The sequence below is a fragment of the Coenobita brevimanus genome, chromosome 93, assembly GCF_032717465.1.
Source record: "Coenobita brevimanus isolate Jiangsu-jjx chromosome 93, ASM3271746v2, whole genome shotgun sequence".
Taxonomy (NCBI): Eukaryota; Metazoa; Arthropoda; class Malacostraca; order Decapoda; family Coenobitidae; genus Coenobita; species Coenobita brevimanus.
The window spans coordinates 29,550,383-29,573,857 of NC_137046.1; the positions used below are offsets into that span (position 1 = coordinate 29,550,383).

Sequence of the window (23,475 nt, forward strand, 5' to 3'; positions counted from 1 at the left end):
TAACATCAAGGGTCCGGTACCAATTACTGTACTTCGTTATGTCGAGGATGTAGTGTATATATACAGCATATATGCATGGATGTTTACTGGTGTCAGGATTCCATCAGCTAGAAAGGTGACAACCCCATTTCATTGGGAATGCACATGATTAGTTCTCCCTCTCTTGCATTTTTCTATTTTCTTACTTTCTGATGCTACCTCGCCTCACATCTGGGCGGGCGGGCGGGGGGGGGCATTAGGATAATGATGACGGTAAGAAAAATCAGTTGTCAGCTTTTTACTGTTAAATGCAGTGTCTCAACTCTCCTATTGACTAATCACTCACCTGAGTTGTCAAGTTAACTCACAAAGTGTCAATCTCATTGATAAATGTGGTGGCAGACACAACAATACAGTGCCAACTTCATATATCTACATTTTGATCCTCTCACCATTTAGGGTGAGTCAGAAGGTAGATACATGTGGTGGCTGATACAACAATACAATGCCAACCTCATATATCTACGTTTTGATCCTCTCGCCATTACGGGTAAGTCAGAATGACCGTAAATGTCAGAAAGTGATGTGGCAACTTCTGCTCTCCCACCTGAGACCACTTAGCCCCAGTAGGCCCAGGCTGTAGGCCTCAGTACCAATGTTTCACCATACTGTATATTTATTGGAGTCAAACATTTATAGTACTGTAACCAATTTATAAAAACCGATATGTGTGAGAATGATGAAGGAAGGGTAGTGGTGAATAGTAGGGATATTAAAGATGCATGGAGAGAGCATTATAGCCAGTTGTTGAATGAGGAGATTGACTGGGACACGGAAGGTTTAGAGCCAGCATATCCAGTGTTTGGCCCTTGGCCTTTGATTGACTCTGCTACTGTCAGTAAGGCAATAGGCAGGATGCAGGTGGGGAAGGCAGCAGGTGTGTCTGAGTTGACTGCCAAAATGTTGAAGGCCTCAAGAGATACATGGGTGAGGTTAGTCACTGACCTGTTAAATATGATTATAAATAAGTGTATTGTCCCAGATGATTGGCTAAAGAGTGAAATTGTAAATGTGTACAAAGAGAAGGGTGATGCCCTGGAAAGAGGAAATTATAGAAGTATAAAGCTTTCAGATCAGATCATAAAGGTAATGGAGAGAGTTCTAGAAGGCATGATTAGAGAATGAGTGAATATTGATGAGTTGCAGTTTGGGTTTATGCCAGGCAGGGGGACCACAGATGCCATACCCATTGTTTGACATCTTCAGGAAAAATATATTGGAAAGACAAGGGATCTGTATTTTGTTTTTGTTAATCTGGAAAAGGCCTTTGACAGAGTCCCTAGAGAGGTGGTGAAGTGGGCAATGAGAGCGCTTGGCTTGGAGGAGTGGCTGGTTAGGGTGGTTATAGCCATGTATGTGGGGGCTCGCACCCAGGTAAGAGTGAATGGAGATTTGAGTGATGGGTTTTCTGTGAATGTTGGTGTGCATCAGGGGTCAGTTTTGAGTCCCATGTTGCTTATCATGGTACCTGAAGCCCTCTCATGTGACTTCAGAAATGGACTCCCATGGGAGATGTTGTATGCTGATGATTTGGTGTTGATTGCAGAATGAAAGGAAGGTAAAGGAAAGATTCAGGAAGTGGAAAGATGATATGGGGCACAAGGGCTTAAGGGTAAATGTAGATAAAACAAAAGTGATGATATCTAGGGTTGGTGGCAGTACAGTCAAAGAAGAGGGAGAGAGGCCATGTGCAATTTGCCACAAGGGCGTGGGAAGCAATTCCATCTTGTGCAGTGTTTGTGATAAATGGGTGCACAGGAGATGTAGTGCTATTAGATTTAGACTGTGAGATAATGCTGATTTTATGTGCATGGCGTGTTGGGGAGAGTAGGTGGAGATTGTCAGGCATGAAAGGATTGAACTTGCTGGTGAGTCTCCTGAGTGTGTGGAAGAATTTTGTTATTTGGGAGACATGTTATGTGCTGGAGGTGGAGCTGGAGCTAGCTCTGTGGCTAGGGTGAGAAGTGGTTGGAAGAAGTTCAGGGGAGCTGTTGCCTCTCCTGACAATGAGAGGACTCTCCCTACGTGCTAAGGGTCTTTGTATGCAGCATGTGTTAGGAGTGTGATGCTGTATGGTGAGACCTGGGCAGTACAGGAAGAGGATATTCGCAAGCTCAAACGTACAGAAATGACAATAATTAGGTGGATGTGCAGTGCGTCCCTGCATGCAATGCCTGGGGGGGCTGGGTTTACAATGGAAGAGTTGAGAGGTAGGATGGGACTGCAGTGTATTGGTGTTGTGACGTGGAGAGGTAGATTGAGATGGTTTGGGCATGTGGAGAGGATGGGGGATGATACCTGGAGGCAGAAAGTGAGAAGTGTTAATATTGGGGATGGGCTTGCAAGAGGTAGACCGAGAAAGACATGGGACGAGGTCATTAAGTGTGACCTCAAGGTTAAAGGACTGAACAGGGAGGCTGCCATAGATCGAGCAGCATGGAGAGCCGTCATTAGGTGACCAAGGCCGATGCATGCAAGCATGTTAGAGCCTATAAAAATGAAAAATGAAACGAACAGATAATATAATGTACATGATAAAATACTCAGCCAAGTGCATCAGAGCACAACAATGGAGAAAAAAAAAAAAAAAAATGCTTAGTGGTAACATCACAAGACAACACACCACCACTCTCTCAGCTGAGCTTGGCTGCCAAGGCCACATGACCATGTAAACAGCCCAGGAACTCCAAACTGGTATGTACATGAAAAATTATTTTTCTTATTATTTCTTAAGCCAAAATACACATTTTTATACAATGGACCAAAAGTCAAATTTACAGACCTGGGAACGTCACTGCCATGGTCACATGGCTATACAATGTGGGAGTCACAAAATGTTTCAGATATGTCAGACTAATATGTCTTTCTTGTTTCTTGTGCCAAAATTTACCCTTCAGCCACTAACCTCAATATCAATTTTTGCTGATCTGGAGATCTCTAAATCATACAGGCAATAGTCCCTTTACAGGTTAATACTTTTCACAAGATTTAGATACTCAGTTCTATTAAATAATTTTTAATGCTTAGCAGCAAAATAACAAACAGTTATCCTCCAATTTCTACAGTTTTTGTGACAGTCTACAAACGCCAAGCCCCACTTTCTCTAACTTACCCATCTCTCCCATATATCTATCTACTCTATCCAAATCTAATTTTTTTTCTCTGCCTCCCTCTCTCTCCCCCTCCCCTTCATTCACATACACTCTCCTACTCAGTCTCTCATGTTTCATTCCCTTCAGGTAGAGAGGGGAACCCATCACTGATTCACCCAATACAGCATTACCCATAGGTGACTCTACACTATGTGAAATGCCAAATAAACCTATAAACCAGGAAACCAGGAAAAAATCTAATAAGCTAAGTGGTAACCATTAACTTAATCCCATGACCTCTACCGTATATGTCATGAAAATGATGAAGCGGGTTAGTGGAAGGTTAGATATCCGTTCTGCCTTGAAAAAAAAAAAAAAAACTATGTTCAATGGATCCGGACAGCCTGTGGAATGCATATATGGACTGCTTAGTTAGGAATGGTAAAGCAGAGTGCGGCATGGCAAGAGTAAAAACAATTAAAAAAGGTACGGCATGGTGGGATGATGAGGTTAAGAGAGCAGTGGAGGAAAAAAGGAAGAAGTGGCTAGAGTTGTTACAGAACAGGGGTTCAATTGAAATAAGAACTGAATATATTGAGAGCAAGATACATGTAAAGAGACTCAAGAAGCACATAAAGCAACTACTGAAGAGGAAAGAGGAGGTGGTAAATGATGATCTAAGAAGAGAAATGAATGCATATTACTCTGAAAATATGAAGTTATTCTGGAAAGAGGTGCAGAAATGTAGAAGTGACAGCAGAAAGAAATGTGAAACTGTGAGGGATATAAGAGGCAGATTATTAACCCATGGGGATGAAGTAAGGGCCAGATGGAATGAATATTTTGAAAGCCTGATGAATGGGAATAGAGAGAGCAAAGCTGCAGTAAACATGACTGGTTTGGGGGGTATGCAGAGATGGAATGCAATGCCAGGAAACGTGACACTCGCGCTGGTGGAGAACGCTGTGAAATGGCTGAAAAATGAGAAAGCAGCTGGGGCTGATGAGGTGTATGCAGAGGTAACTAAGTGTAGTGGAGAAAGCGGAATGAACTGCTTGTTGGAGATAAGTAAGAAGGCATGGATGAGTGAAACTGTGCCAGCAGAGTGGGAAAAGGCTGTGATTGTACCCCTGTATGAAAATAAAGGTGAGCGAAGTGAGTGCAAGAATAATTGTGGCATATGTTTACTGAGTGTGGTAGGGAAGGTACAGTGGATGGAAGAATTATTATGGAGAAAGTAAGAGAGACATCAGAAGTCCTGGTGAGTGATGAACAGGGTGACTTTAGGAGTGGCAGACAATGTGTGGATCAAATACTTGCTGTACGGCAGATAGTGGAGAAGGCCTGTGAGAAGGACCATAATGTATTTTTCATGGATCTGTAAAAAGCATAGGACAATGTAGACAGAGAAGGATAGTGGAAGGTTCTGTGCATGTATGATGTAGATGGTAAGCTGCTAGGTGCTGTCAAGAGTTTTTATGATGGTGGTGAAGCATGTGTAAGGGTAAATGGGCATCTAAATGAATGGTTCACAGTCGGTGTGAGCATGCGACAAGGTTGTGTTATGTCCCCACGGCTGTTCAATATATATATGGATGGGGTGATAGGAGAAGTAAAAACATCAGTAATGGAGAGGGGGATGGTGTTGGTAATGAATGGTGATGGATGGAATATCTCAAACTTGTTGTATGCTCATGATGCAACACTAATTGCAAATACCGGACAAGAACTTGGCAGACTAGTACAGAGTTCTGCTGATGTCTGTGAGTGTTGTGCCTTGAGAGTAAATGTAGGAAGGAGCAAAGTGATGGTTACTGAGAGAGAAGGTGACTCCCTGTGTGATGTTACAGTGAATGGAGAGAGCCTGGAATTGGTGAGAGAGTTCAAATACCTGAGTACAATGATAGAAATGAGAGGAAAATGTGCAAAAAAGAAATGGAAGGTAAAGTGGTGAACGTAGAGTGACACAAGGAAGAAAAGTAGCTGGTGCAATAAAGGCCTTGATAAGAAACAGAGGCTTGAGTGTTGCAGCTGCATGAGACTTACATGAAGGAGTGTTAGTGCCAACTTTAACATATGGTTGTGAGACTATGGTGTGGCATAAAAATGATAGGTCATAAGTGATAGCAGTGGAGATGGGACTGCTGAGGAATGTATGTGGAGTAGAGAGTGGAGAGAATACGAAATAATGTGATTCGTGACAAATGTGGAGTGAGGAAGTCTGTGGAGACCAGATCGAAGAGAGTGTACTGAGATAATATGGTCATGTGGAGAGAATGGATAACAATAGAGTGATGAAAAAGGTATAACTGAGCAAATCTGAAGGAGGGAGGAGGCAAGGTAGGCCAGGGAGAAGGTGGAGGGATATGGTGAATGAGTGTGTGAGGAACAGAGGTTTGGAAGTCAGTGAGGCTAGGGGACTGACAAGAGATCGAGCTGGCTGGATGAATATTGTGAGGAGAAGCACACGATCAGGGATATGGCATCCCTTTTTAATGTGACAGCGTCCGGATTGACTCTACTGGGTACGTTTTTGTGAAGCTACTGAACGTGGTCAATGTTTCTGGCATATCATTATAGAGCCCGGATTCCAGGGGCTTGATGAAAAAGGTATAACTGAGCAAATCTGAAGGAGGGAGGAGGCAAGGTAGGCCAGGGAGAAGGTGGAGGGATATGGTGAATGAGTGTGTGAGGAACAGAGGTTTGGAAGTCGGTGAGGCTAGGGGACTGACAAGAGATCGAGCTGGCTGGATGAATATTGTGAGGAGAAGCACACGATCAGGGATATGGCATCCCTTTTTAATGTGACAGCGTCCGGATTGACTCTACTGGGTACGTTTTTGTGAAGCTACTGAACGTGGTCAATGTTTCTGGCATATCATTATAGAGCCCGGATTCCAGGGGCTTGAATGGTGAGTGAATGGAAGCATGGCCCTTTGGACTGGGCAAATCTGGATGTTGCTACTCCTCACCTTGCCCTAGAGTGAGGATGGAGGTCCGGATGATGATGATGATGATGATACTATACTGAATACAAATATACATCAAGCTCAGACTAAAACTGGCAATCAGGCTGTCATTTACCTATAGGTTTTATTGTTCTGAATGGAAAAAGAAAAATGAGGATGGAAGGAGCATTGTATGCACTAAAAATGTTACGCAGGTACAACACCAATTTTCTAACACTCTTGGTTCCACACCCTTGCAGGATTAACTGTTTTGCAAGAATAACAAAGGTCATATATGTCACACACAATAATTCAACAAGGATCAACAGAGGTCATGTACAATAATTCAACATTACACCCCTGACCCACTATCACTGACTGTTATCACATTCGTGTTCTAATTTATGTTCTTTATAGAACAACTGACCCTGGTTCATTATCACATTCCCTGACAGGTCCACTCTGACGCTGCTGAAACCATTTCATCATCACATTCTACAAATATCTACACCTTTGTCCAGTAATTAACTCAGGGTGAAAGCAACTTACAAACACAGGTATGGCCTCATACTCAGTGTGGAACAAGGTTTGGATTGCAAAAAGTGCAGCCTTAGCATTGGCAGTGTCAAATATGGTCTCGACCAGCAGCAGGTCCACTCCCCCATCCAGCAGTCCTCGTGCTTGTTCACTATAGGCTTCAACCAGCTCGTCAAAGGCTGCAGAAAGAGGTATTTCAGTAACTATGATAAATATCAATGAGGTACAGTATTAAGAGACAAAAACATTCTATCAACACATCCAACTCATCATTTCTTACACTGACATAATCAGGTCACAACACAGTAAAAATAAATATTTTAACACATAACATGAGTAAAAACATCTCAACAAAAAGTACTGTAATTCATCTATTCATCATCCAATCCAACGGTGCCCCATGAGGAGCATAAGAGCCTGGGGCTAGGCAGTTGGTCCTGACATTTAAAATGAGAGTGACCAGCCTCACTCATCCATGAGTGGCATTACGTGAGAAATAAACCCCAACCACCCCTTTTAATTTCAATTTAAAAAAAAATGCTAATGAAAACACAGTACAGAATTCTATATTTCAAGCAATCTATAACCAGCACAGTCTGATATACAGTAAGCTCGCCCCGGACATGTTCTCGCCGAACGCGCTCCCAATTATATGCGGTAAGTGCTGGGATACATATAAGACAACGTAAGATTAAAGAACCATTACGAAAACTATAAATTTAAGCAAGAGGCCTTTAAAGGCCAAATCCTCGAACATCAATGTAGTGCACGCGATTTGTTTTGATCATGTGATCATGTGATACGCTGTACTGCTTTTCCACAGAACTTTATTTGTAAGTTAAATGTATACATTACTGTTCTGGTAAGTTTATGTGCAAGTTAGAGTACTATTAAACAATGTTAAAGCAAGAAATAAAGTCTTATAACCAGTTTACCTGATAGGTGTCAGAATATTGCCTTTTTTATTTGTTCGTTAAAGATTTGCTGTACTGCTTTTCCACAATACTGTATTTGTTAGTTAAATATTTACTGTTCTGGTATGTACTTGTAAGCTGAAGCACTTAAATAAAGTTAACGCATTAAATAAAGCCTTGTAACCAGTTAACCTGATTTATATGATTACCCATGATGGTCGGGTTGCGAGACAATTCGTCGTCAAGTCAATTCACCGTCAGATAATTCCCCATCAAAACATGGACGATTCCCTGTCAGAACAATTCGCACCCTGGACGATTCCCCGTCATTCTATAAATATACCTATTATTAATTAATCATTACTATAATAAGTATATTTCAGGGGGATCCATGAAAGTCTATGTTCAATACTGTAGTCTTCGGATAATATTTATTAATTGCACCTGAGATTGTTGTGGAGTGGATATGGAAGTTGTGTAGATTGGCTTGGGAAGAGGGAAGGGTTCCAGAGGACTGGAAATCAGGTATAATTGTTCCTCTGTACAAAGGAAAAGGGGAGAGAGAAGTATGTGGTAACCATAGGGGTATTTGCCTTCTTAGTGTGACTGGTAAAATATATGGTAGAATACTCATTGATAGGGTTAGGCATATGACAGAGGAGCTAGTTGGAGAAGAACAAGGGGGATTTAGGAAGGGAAAAGGGCGTGTAGATCAGATATTTGTTCTAAGATGTTTAGTGGAGAAGTATCTAGAGAAGGGAAGGAAAGTGTATGCTGCCTTCATGGACTTGGAGAAAGCTTATGACAGAATAGATAGGCAAGGTATGTGGAAGGTATTAAGAATATATGGAGTGGAGGGGAAATTGTTGAGTGCTGTGAAGAGTATGTACGAGGGAGCTAGGGCTATGGTGGATGGTGAGCTGAGAGTTCTTTGATCTCAATGTGGGACTGAAACAGGGGTGTGTGATGTCTCCATGGCTGTTTAATATATATATATGGATGGGGTTGTATAGGAGGTGCAAGGTAGGGCAGTGGATGTGGGGGTGGCCCTAATGAATGAGGGCGAGATTTGGAAGCTTCCGGTGTTGCTGTTTGCTGATGATACAGTATTGTTGAGTGAAGATGAATGGGAGTTGCAAGGTTTGGTGAATGAATTTGGGACAGTGTGTAGGAGGAGGAAGCTGAAAGTTAATGTAAACAAAAGTAAAGTTATGGTGTTTGAGAGGAATGAAGTCATAGAGTGTGAAGTGAGGTTGGATGGTGAGGATATGGAGAATGTGAGTGCATTCAAGTACTTGGGTAGTGTGATGAGTAAGGATGGAACTTTGGGGGATGAAGTACGTGAAAGGGTACAGCATGGAAGAAAGGTTGTTGGTACACTGAAAGCAGTGATGAGAAATAGGGAGGTGAGTATGGAAGTTAAGAAGTCACTGCATGATGGTATTGTGATCCCTACCCTGACGTATGGAAGCGAGGCGTGGACCTTGCAAGAGGGGAATAAGTCAAGAGTGAGAGCAGTGGAAATGAGTTACCTGAGAGGAGCATGTGGAGTGACGTGGAGGGACAGGTTGACGAATGAAGAAGTGAAGGAATGTTGTGGGGTAGATGTGGATGTGGTTGAAAAGATTAGGAGAAATACACTGAGGTGGTTTGGACATGTGGAGAGAATGGAGAATGAAAGACTGACTAAGAGGGTGTATGTAGGTGAGGTGGAGGGAGGGAGAGGGAGGGGTAGACTGAGGATGAGGTGGAGGGATGGAGTTGAGAGGTATATGAGGGAGGGGGGGGTAAGTTGGGGGGAGGGGAGTCAAATGGTGGGTGACAGAGTGACTTGGAGGCGTTTTGTCTGCGGCCATCCTTTGCGGGATTAGGGCGTCGGGCTATAGATAGATAGATAGATAGATAGATAGACCTTTAGTCAAAAATGAGCTTTTCCTCACTGTAGTCGCCTTTGCATTATATTTTAGTGTCACCCAGAGCTGTCTTCATTAATGATGACGAATTGACTTGATGGCAAATTGTCCCAAAACAATCGGCGCTGGAATGTTGCCTTGTGTTTACATATTTTTTTGTTGAAGTTTTGCTGTACAGTACTGTATTTGTAAGTTATTCGTTTTCGTTTCGTTATCGTTTTTGAAGGCTCCAACATGCTTGCATGCGTCGGCCTTGGTCACCTAATGGCGGCTCTCCATGCTGCACGATCTATTGCAGCCTCCCTGTTCAGTTCCTTAACCCTGAGGTCACACTTAATGACCTCGTCCCACATCTTTCTCGGTCTACCCCTCACAACTCCACCCCCAATATTAACACTTCCCACCTTCTGCACCCAATTATCATCCCCCATCCTCTCCACATGCCCGAACTATCTCAATCTACTTCACCTCATCACAACACCAATACACTCCAGTCCCATCCTACCTCTCAACTCTTCCATCGTAAACCCAGCCCCCCCCCAGGCCTTGCACGCAGGGATGCACTGCACATCCACCTAATCATTGTCATTTCTGTACGTCTGAGCCTGCGAATATCCTCATCCTTTACTGCCCATGTCTCACTATCATACAGCATTACAATCCTAACACATGCTGAATACAAAGACCCTTTAGCACATAAGGAGAGTCCTCTCAATGTCAGGAGAGGCAAGAGCTCCCTGAACTTCTTCCAACCACTACTCACCCTCACCACAGAACTTGCTCCAGTCCCACCTCCAGCACACAACATGTCTCCCAAATAACAAAACTCTTCCACACACTCAAGAGACTGGAGCTAGCTCTGTGGCTAGGGTAAGGAGTGGCTGGAGGAAGTTCAGGGAGCTGTTGCCTTTAACCCCTAAACCGAGGGGTTATTTTTGCTTGACTTGCGTGTCTCGTGGGCATATTCGCACTCCGACAGACTCTCTAAAAATAATTGCCAAAAATCAGTTATTAGTCCTAGAATATTATAATTAAATATGCATATGGCACATACCTTCAGCTTTCTCCTGGGATGTTTGTTGAGCCTTCATCGAGTACCGTAGGACTTGTGGAGACCTCTGAAGTTGGGTAACGAAGTCTCCACTTTACACATCCAGACAACCCGTAATATGATTACCACAGCCTGATATTATCACTAGAAACACTATGCTATGATTCTCAAATAGTTTGGAATCCATACTAAAAAAAAAAAAAAAAAAAAAAAAAAAAAAAAAAACACCACTGTGAAAGCAATGAAAATTACGAGCGCATATGACCTTCCCACTTGCGATCGTTCGCCGCTGGTGTTCTGTCATTTATTATTCATAAAAACATTCACATTTTATATTTCTATTACTATACAACACTTATATATATCTACAGTCTTTATCCATAAGTTTCCTTCAGTAATAGTAGTTTATTGTCACTGTAGGCATTCAATTTCTCTTTCAGTAAAATACGTAGCATTCACTTTCTCGTCCTGTATACTAGGGTTGAGAGTGAATCTGTCACTTTCACAACTCATAGTATTCATACATGCTAGAGTGAAACTTTCACTTTCATTACTCCTAGTATATATACTTGTATTCTTATATTACTACTCATTTACTATTTACATTCTCTATTTAATTTACATTATTTACATTTCTATTTTATTTACACTGTGTTATGTAGTCACTTGCAGTAACTTATAAAGCTATTTTCCACTGTTCACTTATATTTACATTCACTGCTTTCACTTGCTGTTTACACATTATTTACATTTCCAGTTGCACTGTTTTACTCACCAGAAAGATCGTAGTCACTGTCTTTCATTTTCGTTGACAAATTAGCCAGTTCACGTTCCACAGCAGTCACTTAGCCCTTTACTCCTTTCCACACGAGGTTTAGTAGAGGGTATAGGTCACAGGGCCCTTTGCATGGGACTAAAAAGCAGCAGAAGTGGACAGGCGCGAATTCGACGTGCTTTCACCTTGAAAGACGACAGTAAACTGAATACAGTGTGGTGGCCTACCTAGGGGGAGTGCAATGCTCCCAATGTCAACTTGGTGACAGCTGCTAATATATACACAATGAAATGGTTGGCAGGAAATTTAGACGATACATAATAAATCAGGTAGTTCCAGGTGAATGTAAATATCAATCAGGCTTCTCCCTTCCTTTCTTATGTATATTCTTATTACGAGAATAGATTATACGGCATATTTCAATGGGAAATAGACGGCGAAAATTAGCGAACTAGTGCATATGAGGTGTTATCAGGTGATAATTAGCCAATTCCAGGTGTACGGCACTATCTATCTATCTATCTATTGCCAGACGCCTCAATCCCGTTTGGGGTGGCCACAAACAAATCGCCTCCAAGTCGCCCTGTCCCCCGCCATTTCACTACCCTGCTCCCAACTCACACCCCCCTCTCTCATATACCTCTCCACCCCATCCCTCCATCTCATCCTCGGTCTCCCCCTCCCTCTTCCACCCTCCACCTCACTCACATACACTCTCTTCGTCAGTCTTTCACCCTCCATCCTCTCCACATGGCCAAACCACCTCAGCGTGTTCCTCACAACGCTTCCTATCACATCCACATCAACACCACAACGCTCCTTTATATCCTCATTCGTCAGCCTGTCTCTCCACGTGACTCCACAAGCTCCTCTTAAATAACTCATTTCCACTGCTCTCACTCTTGACTTGTGTCCTTCCAACAACGTCCAAGCTTCACTTCCGTACGTTAGAGTTGGTATCACAATACTGTCATGTAGTAACTTTTTTACTTCCATGCTCACTTCCCTGTTTCTTATCACTGCTTTCAAGGAACCAGCAACCTTTCTTCCCTGCTGTACCCTTTCAAGCACTTCACCCTCCAAACCTCCATCCTTACTCATCACACTACCCAAATACTTAAACGTACTCACATTTTCCAATTCCTCACCATCCAACCTCGCTATACATTCGGCACTATCACTTACCTTATTTCTTTTTTATATATATTATTTGGTATAAGAATAGGGCATAGGGCTTATTTCAATGGGTGAAATCAGTGGAAAATTCCAGGGAAGATTTACCTAGCGTAGCACGGCGGGCAGGCAAGAGGAGAGGGTAATGGAGGGGAGGTAGGGAGGGGTCAAAAACGGGGAGAAATGGCTAAATTGTCAACAATGGATGGGAGTACAGATGAGATTAGGAGTGCTGGCTAGTGTTGGACACTGGCAGTACTGATAGATGATACAAGCCACCACTTGAAAGCCCGGGCGAATTCAAAGTAACACAGAATCACAAAAGTGACGCCTCGCGGTATGATCCCTCGCTCACAAGCGTCACAAAAGTGACGCCTCATGGTTAAGGGGTTAATGACACTGAGAGGGCTCTCCCTCCATGCTAAGGATCTTTGTACATGGCATGTGTTAGGAGTGTAATGCTGTATGGTAGTAAGACCTGGGAAGTAAAGGAAGAGGATATTCGTGGGCTCAAACGTCCAGAAATTACAATGATCAAATTGATGTGTAGGGCATTCTTGAATGTGAGGCCCGTGGGGGCTAGGATTATGTTGGAAGAGTTGAGGAAGGTTGGGACTGGAGTGTATTGGTGTTGTGATGAGAAGAGGTAGACTGAGATGGTTTGGGCATGTTGAGAGGATGGAGGATAACAATTGGATGTGGAAGGTCAGAAGTGTGAACATCAAGGGTGGAGTTGCGAAAGATAGACCAAAAAAGACATGGGATGAAGTCACAAAGTGATACCTCAGGGATAAGGACTGAAGAGGGAGGCTGCCAGAGGTCGAGCAGCATGGTGAGCCACCATCAGGTGACCAAGGCTGATGCATGCAAGCATGTTCAAGCTTTTATAAATGATACAATAAAATAAATTTTGCTAACTGTACAAGGGAAACAACTGCCTTTTGTTCTAGGAGTGGCAGGAGTTGATCAAGCATTGCCTGCTCTATGATCTCAATCAAGAATGACATGTTAAAGACAGGACAATAGTTTAACATGCACTCAGCATCAACACCTGGGGCCACAGCAAGGTTCTTGACTGAAAAGGAAGAAGAATGTCCTCACCCCTCATGTTTTGGCGACGATGGACAGAACGAAGATGAGTGACCGAAAAGGAGTTCAAACAATCGCAGCTGTTCTCCACACAACTGGGCACGACATCACTGAGTACAATGTGAGCCGCTCCTCCATTCAAAGACGTTGAAAGGAGTTTTGGGAACAATGCACTTGAGATCTGAAAGAACAGTTCCATTTGGAGAAGCCCCTAACACTTCATACCGACATGAAGCTGATGGAAGACCTCACAGGGCTTGTGAAAGTAGATCAACTTCCAATCATAATGTCCAGATTGGGAGCTAAGCAGCTGCTAGCTGTGCCATCACTTCCTAATAGTCAAGGAAAGACATCTGCCAACAAGTCACTGGAAATAGTGAACAACTGGAATATCGAGGACCACATGAAGGCATTCAGCTTTGACATGACAGCCAGCAACACCAGCCTCCGTGGTGAAGCGTGCTACCTGTTCTCAAGAGCCTTGGGCCGGGACCTCTCTTCTTCCTTTGCCGGCATCACATCTTGGAGATCCTACTGCAAGATGCCTTCAGTACCACCATGGCCCCATCAAATGGTCCTGACATTTAGATCTCACAAGGTTCCTGAAATATTGGCCTCATATGGTCTTCACAGACTTCATGGCTGGTGTGGAGGAGAAAGATGTTCTTGCAGCCGTCCAGGAACGAAAGAAAGAACTTATCAAATTCCTCTCACATCAGCTGAACATTCAGCAACTTTGCGATGATTATCAAGAATTGCTGGAGTTCTCTCTTCAGTTTCTCAGGGGGACGTTTCTCTTTGGACCCCGCTTCCAGAAGCCTGGAGGCTTGCACCATGCACGATTCATGGCTCGTCTCCTCTACAGCTTAAAGATCTTCATGTTTTGAGATACAGGATTCAAGATTTCTGCAAGCTAGCTTCGAGGCCTTAAACAATTCAGCACATTTGGAATCCTTCTCTATGAGAAGCCTTGGTTTGAATCTCATCTCGCTACTAGGGCTCCTTTGATGGACTTGAACCTGCTACAGATTCTCTAAAAGTCCCCTCTGCCAAAGGGACATTGAAAAAACTGCTCGGACACTTGTGGTACTAGAGTGAGCAACTTGTAGCCCACACATTCTTCAACCTAAGTGAGGAAGTAGCAGAGAAAAGAGCCATGCTCCAAGCAATGGAACATGAGAATGAAGAGGAAGAAGTGCCAAAAAGAATCTCTATACTGTATTACTATTATATTTATATATCTACTATATATGTACCATTTTATTATGTTACAATTATAATACTACAAAGGCTACAGTTATAATCACTACATTATCACAATTACATAGCTTTTACAATATGTACTTCACTGATTTAACTTGTAAATTAACTGTAATGTGTATATGTATGTATTAATACATAATGACTGTCGTTGGTATGACAATGGGCATGACTGAGAGATATGTAGACATAATATGTTATAATGCAATACTATATGTAACTACAGTATGTAACTGTATAGCTACAGGTAACAATGTGTAAAACAGGTATACCTCATACCAATCAATTTGGCCAGGCATGTATGGCAACACTGTTCCCACCGAGATTCTGATTGGCTGGAGGTGTTTGTTCGATTTCGTTGTTGCTTAAACCGATACTCTCTTTATTATCAGATGTGATACTGAGTTTGTCGACAATACAATCGTCAAAAGCAATAACAAATCCGTTATATACTGTACTTAACAACAATGAAATCTGCGTAGGAAGATAGAAATATGAGTCAACAAATTATTATAACAGTCCAAGTCAAGGTCAGCATTCGAACAATTCTTTTAAATCGCCGACACTCGATAAAATTACAGAAAATTAAGGAAACCTACTTAATCTAAGCGCTGGTGTAACACACATTTAAATTTTAAGATCAGTCCGCACCCTTAAATCGTGCCACAACTCTGAATAATTAAAAATTCTGATGAAAAGACGAGTTGTGCGGGGAGGGAGGTTTGAAAAAATTTCGAAAATCAAAGTAGGCTAAAGGAAACTATTTCATCACATCTCCTCTATTATCATAGTACGGACTGGACTTAAAATTTAAATGTGTTACACCAGCGCTTAGATTAAGCAGGTTTCCTTAATTTTCTGTAATTTTATCGAGTGTTGGCGATTTAAAGGAATTGTTCGAATGTTGACCTTGACTTGGACTGTTATAATAATTTGTTGACTCATATTTCTATCTTCCTACGCAGATTTCATTGTTGTTAAGTATATAACGGATTTGTTATTGCTTTTGACAATCGTATTGTCGACAAACTCAGTATCACATCTGATAATAAAGAGAGTATCGGTTTAAGCAACAACGAAATCGAACAAACACCTCCAGCCAATCAGAATCTCGGTGGGAACAGTGTTGCCATACATGCCTGGCCAAATTAATTGGTATGAGGTATAGTTACGTCTGAGTTCTCCAGGAAGAGTTAGAGAGCACATCCCCTTGCTAGACGAATCATGAAGGCCAAACACCCTTGATCATGCGCCGGAAATATGATCGAAACACACGCACGCGCGCACGCGCACACACACACACACAAACATGCGCACACACACTATAGCTGGAAGCTAAAGGAAGATATAAATCCGATATCACATGCAGGAGAGTTAGTAGGACAGGAGAGAACAAAAGATAGACAAGGAGAGAGCAATTGGGAGTAGGAGAGTGAGAGTAAAGTAGGAGGACAGCAGCTAGCATAAACTGCTACTAACTACAGGATACATGGGTCATGCCAAGCTCTTAACTTTTATTCAAGTAACTGTCTCACAATACACTCCGTCGACCCAAATCTGTCTGTTTCATCATCTCACTTAAAATATGAAGAGAATGACAGAACAGAGAAGCCCTACACTGACATCTACAACGCCTCACCATTACTCTCTCCTAGCAACTCTTCCATCGACGATTCAACCCAATAACCTTCTCTATAGAATTACACCCCCCAGCTACGTCAACTTACAATACCCGTCCCCGAGCCACGCCAGGGCGGGGACAGGTAAAGAAGTACAGATCCCTTTCCTTTCCAATGTATTTTTCCTGAAGCTGTCAAACAATGAACATGGCATCATTGGTCCCCTTGCCTGGCATAAACCCAAACTGCATCTCATCATTATTCAGTCTTTCTCTAATCATACCTTCTAGAACTCTCTCCATTACCTTCATTGTCTAGTCAAAAGTTTCATGTCTCTATAATTTCCTCTTTCCAGGGCATACCATCCTTCCCTTTGTACACATTTACAATCACACTCTTCAACCAATCATCTAAGACAACTCCTTCATATATAATCGTTTTTATCAAATCAGTTACTAACCCGACTCCTGTATCTCCTGAGGCCCACAGTATTTCAGCAGTCAACCTAGACACATCTGCTGCCCTCCCCGCTTCATCCAACCTATTGCCCTGCTCACAGTAGCACCATCAATTACAGGCCAAGGCCAAAACACTGGACCTGGTGACTCCAAACCTTCCTTATTCCAGTCACTCTCCACATTCACCAACCAGTTATAATGGAAGAGAGACAAATTCTGGGTATCTGCAAGGTCCCCATGGACAGATGGTGTGCAACCCGATTACCTTACTTGAAGGGCAGTCCAACTGAGGTGTTGCAATAAACTAAACCAAAAGTGTAGGGAAATTTTTCTGTTTTGAGCTATCTAAAGGCAGAAGGAGCTACGCCACTCAGAAATAGATCTTTTAGTTATGTTTACAGTTTGATAAACACCTACTAATATTCCTGTAGTCAGGATTCTCCACTGAGGGCGAGATGGAAAGTGTGCGATTGGTAGGTCCCATGGCCCCAGCGACATAGCGTTGCTGTCCTGAGCTACTGGATACCTCATCAGCTGCACGCCTAGCCAAACGCGCTGACTCCAAATTCAGTCTGAAGTCAATGTAAGAAATACAGTACTTTAGCTTAGCATTAAAATAAGCTTTGTAACTGCATTATCATCATCCTTATTCTATACCTATTTTCACTAAAAGCTGGGATGGGTATGCTACAGAAAAATGATATGGAAAGTAGCACTGTATCAAAAACTTCCTTAGACTGACCAGTGAAAAGAAACATAATTTCTCAGTCATTGCTGAAACTAATATGTTTATTCTCTTGCTTATTACAACAAACTGTTCATCATTCACACAGATGGCTACTGGCTCACAAGGGATAAAAAGAAAAAATAATTATCATTATCACAAGCATTAATGTCTTATTCCATCTTAGGAACATCCAGTTATTGTACATACATTTCCACTCCACAGACTAAGGTCGAGCACTGTCATGAAAAATGGTTTATGGTCTATTTTCGTTTTGTTGTTATTGTTGTTGCTGGTGTTCCTGTTATCCCAAGCTCATCTGGATGTGAATCAGAAGAACTAATGGTTCAATTTGCTCCTTTCTTGCAGTCCCACCATTCTCCTTTCCCATGGATAGATAGAAAGTTGAATGGCACTGTATAACCAGAGCTCAGCCATCTAGGCAAATCAATGCAACTGAGTAAAGCCGTCCCTCTCCTGTATCGTGGTTAACAACGATTTCACTGGGAATGCTGTACCTTGTACATTCTCCTTCGTTTTTTCTGAACTCTACGTCACCTCATCTTTAGATAGGAAAGAGGGTCAGGATAGTGGCAAAGGCAATGAACATACTGATGACAATGAGGATGTCAATGAGGATGATGACTATGTTTTGGCAACAATACAGAGTACTATAACTTTGCCTGCAAAACAGATTTATTGTAAAGACCACAGTTACTGATGTTCAGCATTTGGATCCATTTCTCTTCCACTGCATCCCATTATGCAACACACTTTGTGGATGCCATATTTTATTAACCAAATTAACAATGGTTGTGTGATGTAACACAAACAGAAAATCCATAATAAAAGTAATGTCTGCTGACTATCAAGGTCCTAAGCACCCTCCCACCCCACCCCCTGCACTGTTGGTGCACTACAACGAGTGGAGGATATATCTCAGTTACCTCATTATATTGGGGTCTTCAGCTTTAATTTGGTTCATTTCATTTCTTTTTGAAGGCTCCAACATGCTTGCATGCATCAGCCTTGGTCACCTAATGGCGGCTCTCCATGCAGCTCTCTCTGACAGCTTCCCTCTTTAGTCCCTTATCACCGAGGTCACACTCAATGACGCTGTCCCGGGTCTTTTTCGGTCTACCTCTTGTCACCCTACCCCAAACACTGACACTTCTCACTCTCTGCACCCAACTATCATCCTCTCCACATGTCAAAACCATCTCAATCTACCCCTCTGATCACAACACCAATAAACTCCCGTCCCACCTTACCTCTCAATTCTTCCATTGTAAACCTAGCTACTCCCCCCCCCCCCCAGTACTCGCACTCAGGGACGCACTGCACATCCACCTAATCACTGCCATTTCTGTGCGTTTGAGCCTGAGAATATCCTTTTCCTTTACTGCCCGGGTCTCACTACCATACGGCATTACACATATTAACATATGCCACATACAAAGATCCCTTGGCACCAAGGGAGAGCCCTCTCAATGTCAGGACAGGCAACAGCTTCCTGAACTTCTTCCAACCACTCCTCACTCTAGCCACAGAGCTAGCTCCTGCCCCACCTCCAGCACATAATATGTCTCCCAAATAACAAAACTCTTCCACACACTCAAGAGACTCACCAGCAAGTTCAATCCTCTCACACCTGGCAATCTCCACATGCTCTCCCTGACATACCGCACACATGAAATCAGCATTATCTCGTTGTCTACCTCTAACACAACTGCATCTTTTATGCATCCGCTTCTTACAAACACTGCACAAGACTGTATTACAGTACTTCCCACGCCCTTGTGGCAGATCACACATGACCACTCCCCCTCCCCTTTGACAGTACTGCCTCCAGCTCTAGTTTTCATCACTTTTGTTTCATGTGCATTTACTCTTAAGCCCTTGTGCCTCATACCACCTCTCCATTTCCTAAATCTTTCCTCCACCTCCCTTTCATTCTCTGCAATCAATGCCAAATCATCAGCATACAATATCTCCCATGGGAGTCCATTTCTGACGTCACGTGAGAGGGCTTCAAGTCCCATAATAAACAACAAGGGGCTCAAGACTGCCCCCTGATGCACACCACCATTCATGGAAAACTCCTCACTCAAAACTACATCCACCCTTACCTGGGTACCAGCACCCACATACATGACCATAACCCCCTAACCAGTCACTGAGCCTCAGGTTTTTCATTGCCCACTTCACCACCTCTCTAGGGACTCTGTCAAAGGCTGTCTCACTCTCACACACACACACACACACACACACACACACACACACACACACACACACACACACAGGGACTGTCTGATACTGTATATTGGAAAAAATCCGGGTTGGCAGGGGGAAGTCCAGATGTCGTTTTTATCGAAAGTTCGCTTTTTCAAAGTGGCTTGGGCCCCAATTAGTCCATTACAGCAAGGTTTTGCTGCATATTTCTCAGGAAGGTGGGGGTGCTCACTGTCCACTCACACGATATAGTGCTGCTCTCAGGTGTCTCCCTTTTCCTCTCCTCCATCCTTTTTTCCTTCCATCCTCTTCTGTCTTTCTTTCCTCTTCCTTCTGCCTGTGGGTGACTCTACACTGAGTGACAAGCCAAATGGTTTCCTGTACACCAAGAAACCATTTACTATGCTGGGTGGTAACCATATAACCAAATTTTGGCACCTGGTGGTTTAGTGGGTAATGACAGCGCTCCAATCGGATTGGGCCAATGAAGGTTTATATCCAAGAGGTGGCTAGGGTTTATTGCCCATGTAATGCCACTCAGGGATGAGTGAGGCTGGTCAGTCTCATCTTAAATATCTGAACCAACTTGCCTAGCCCCGGGCAACTACGCTCTTCATGGGGTAACGTAAGATTGGATGATGGATGGATGGATGGATTTTCCTGAAGCACTCGAACAATGAATATGGCATCAGTGGTCCCTCTGCCTGGCATAAACCCAAACTGCATCTCATCAATATTCACTTTTTTTCTATTCATACCTTCTAGAACTCTCTCCATTACTCTCATTATCTGGTCTAAAAGCTTTATGCCTCTATAATTTCATCTTTCCAGGGCATCACCCTGCCCCTCGTAAACATTTACAATTATACTCTTCAGCCAATCATCTGGGACAACTCAATCATATACAGTACGATCGTATTTATCAAATCAGTGACTAACCCCACTCCTATATCTCCTGAGGCTTTCAACACTTCAGCAGTCAACCCAGACACACCTGTTCCCTTCCCCATCTGCATCTTGTCAAATCTCACAGTAGCAGTGTTAATCGAAGATCAACGGCCAAACAATGGATCTGCTGGCTCAAATCTTTTCCTGTCCCAGTCAAACTCCTCATACAACAACCGGTTGTAGTGCTCTCTCCAGGCATCTTTAAAACCTCCACTTCACCACGACCTTTCCTTCATCATTCTTCACACACTGCACACCTATAATATCGTTATTCTCCCTCTTCATCTGATGCGCCACCTTAAATATCATATTCTTCCTTTCCCCAATATTTAGGTTATCAAGTAAAAGTCTCTGAGATTCAGACTTTGCCTCATACACCTCTTTTCTAGCCCTACGCTTGGCAGCCAAGTATTCCTCTCTGTCACAACCCTTTCCTCACTTCCGGAAAATCCTTCTTTTCTCCTTAACTGCTGCTTCTACACCCTTATCCCACCACCATGTAACTTCATGTCTTGGGGAGTCCCTTGTCCATCCACACACTGAATCAGTAACTCTCAAGAGTTGTTCTTGGGGCTTGGCACTGTTCATTAACACTTCTATCAACTTCTCCCTATTCAGCCACCATTTATCCATCTCGCTATAGAAGGCAACCTTTACTGCTTGGTTTTTCAACTTCCATATTTTCCTCCTAGGTGCATAGGTCCTCTTTTCCATCACACACTTTTTATATGAGAGAGGGGGGTGTGAGTTGGGAGCAGGGCAGTGAAATGGCGGGGGACAGGGCGACTTGGAGGCGATTTGTTTGTGGCCACCCCAAACGGGATTGAGGCGTCTGGCAATAGATAGACAGACAGACTTTTTAAACAACATGTGACATATCAATAACTTGTGTTGCTGCAGACACTTCTCGGTCCCTATAACTTTAACATCCCTCAGTACCCTCCTATCAGCCCTCCTGACCAGGAAATAGTCTATCTAGCTGCTATTTTCCCCAGACTCATATGTAATCAACCTACTCCCTCTTTTCTTAAAATGTGTGTTGCACACAATCATGTTCACTGACTCCCCAAACTTGAGTATCCTTTCCCGTTCCTCATTTCTTGTACCACATGCACATCCCCTACATATCCTTGAGCTGCTTCACCTACATGACCATTTAAGTTCCCTCCCAAAACTACAATCTCATCACCCTCCATACATATCAAGTCATGCCAGAATCTATCTTTTTCTTCATCAACTAATCCACCCTGTGGAGGAAACCACTGGAGCATATGACAGTTAGAGAAAAATGTTTGGGAGATTGTGCTGGTTTACTCCGCCTGAAAATGACACACTAGGAAAAATTCAGCAGAGAGGGATGGTCAGGACAAACCTGAAGGCTAGGGAGCTCCAGCATTACCTATCAACAGCTTTCCCATCTTCCTTGGAAGTACCAGTACCACCCTGACTGGCTTTTGATTTGGCTGGGATGGTAAATATGATTCATTTGAAATGATGACAATATTATTTACAGGTAAATTTAACAGAGAGAGAGAGAGAGAGAGAGACAGACAGACAGAGACAGACAGACAGACAGACACAGACAGACAGACAGGAGCCATTTTTACAAGAATGGAAATTGATGGTTAGGAATGGTTAATTATAGGAATTTCACATTCTCAGACAAAAATATATTGTCAAGAATGCTGACTCTCTAGTTATGATGAATCTGAGAGAAAAGGACTCTCTGGTTTATGATCAAAAGTAGCAAAACTGCTGTAAACATCACTGGCTATGTTGACATACATTGATGCAAGGGACTTTGAATATCGGTACCCAGCAGCCCACGTTTTAGAAGCCAACTTCTGGAATTTTCTCACACACATCAATTTTTAAGCTGTAGTTTTCAAAAATGGTTGGGTTTATCCATCCACTCAAATGGTGAATGGTATATATGGAACTCATATGAATGGCAGGGTTACTGTAATGAAGACATATAGATAAGGAAGGAAAAAAGTGTGCATATCTGCAAAAACCATAATAACAAAGAAGATCAGGGGGAGGGAAGTTTGTGTAGGTGTTAATACTGTAATATCAAAAAGAGAATGTTGAAGAAAAAAGTGTAAGCATAAGTCCTCAAAGTAAAAATGAAATACGAGCAAACTGTGCATCCTTTCTAATTTTCCAAACCCTAATTTCCAGCAGTGTTGTGTACCAGTAGGAGAGTTCAGTCAGCAAAGTATGTCAGATATCCAAGCAATTTTCCCCATAAGATACTAAAGAAAAGCTAGAGTTGCATTCCAGGCCCAAACCCAAACTCTCCTATACATTAATCAATAGAGACTGACACAGAAACACCATAGGTAATGTTATTATCCTCATAAACAATACTACTGCTAAAATATGAGACACCAAACAACATATGCAGGAAGGTAAGGTGGGTGGGACGTGTTGTGTGAGATATTTCAGGGCGCCAAGTTAGGATAGGGGAGGGCAGTGGAACAGGAAGGGAGACAAGCACAGGTGGGAGGACTGGAGGGAGACAAACTGGAGTGGGGAAGGGAGACAAGTGAGGGTGGGGGAGGGTGGGGGGACAGGGAGGGAGACAAGCAGGGATGGGGGAGGGCAGGGGGATGGAGAGAGAGAGAGACAAGAAAGCCAAAATGTCTACCTACCACCCCCCACCCAGTCTCACTGACTCAATCACTGACACCCTCTGACTCT

At 42.9% G+C, this 23,475-nt stretch overlaps 1 protein-coding gene across 2 annotated transcripts in view; it reads right to left on the bottom strand.

Annotated features, from left to right (window-relative positions):
* LOC145412627 (methionine synthase-like) overlaps positions 1 to 23,475 on the bottom strand; it is a 419,211-nt gene that overhangs the window by 333,007 nt on the left and 62,729 nt on the right. For both annotated transcript variants that reach the window (XM_080282544.1, XM_080282543.1), the window contains exons 4-5: positions 17,286 to 17,440; positions 6,629 to 6,795 (exon numbers count right to left, since the gene is read on the bottom strand). In XM_080282544.1, the coding sequence (XP_080138670.1) occupies positions 6,629 to 6,795; positions 17,286 to 17,440 (322 nt within the window). The remainder of the gene's footprint in view (positions 1 to 6,628; positions 6,796 to 17,285; positions 17,441 to 23,475) is intronic.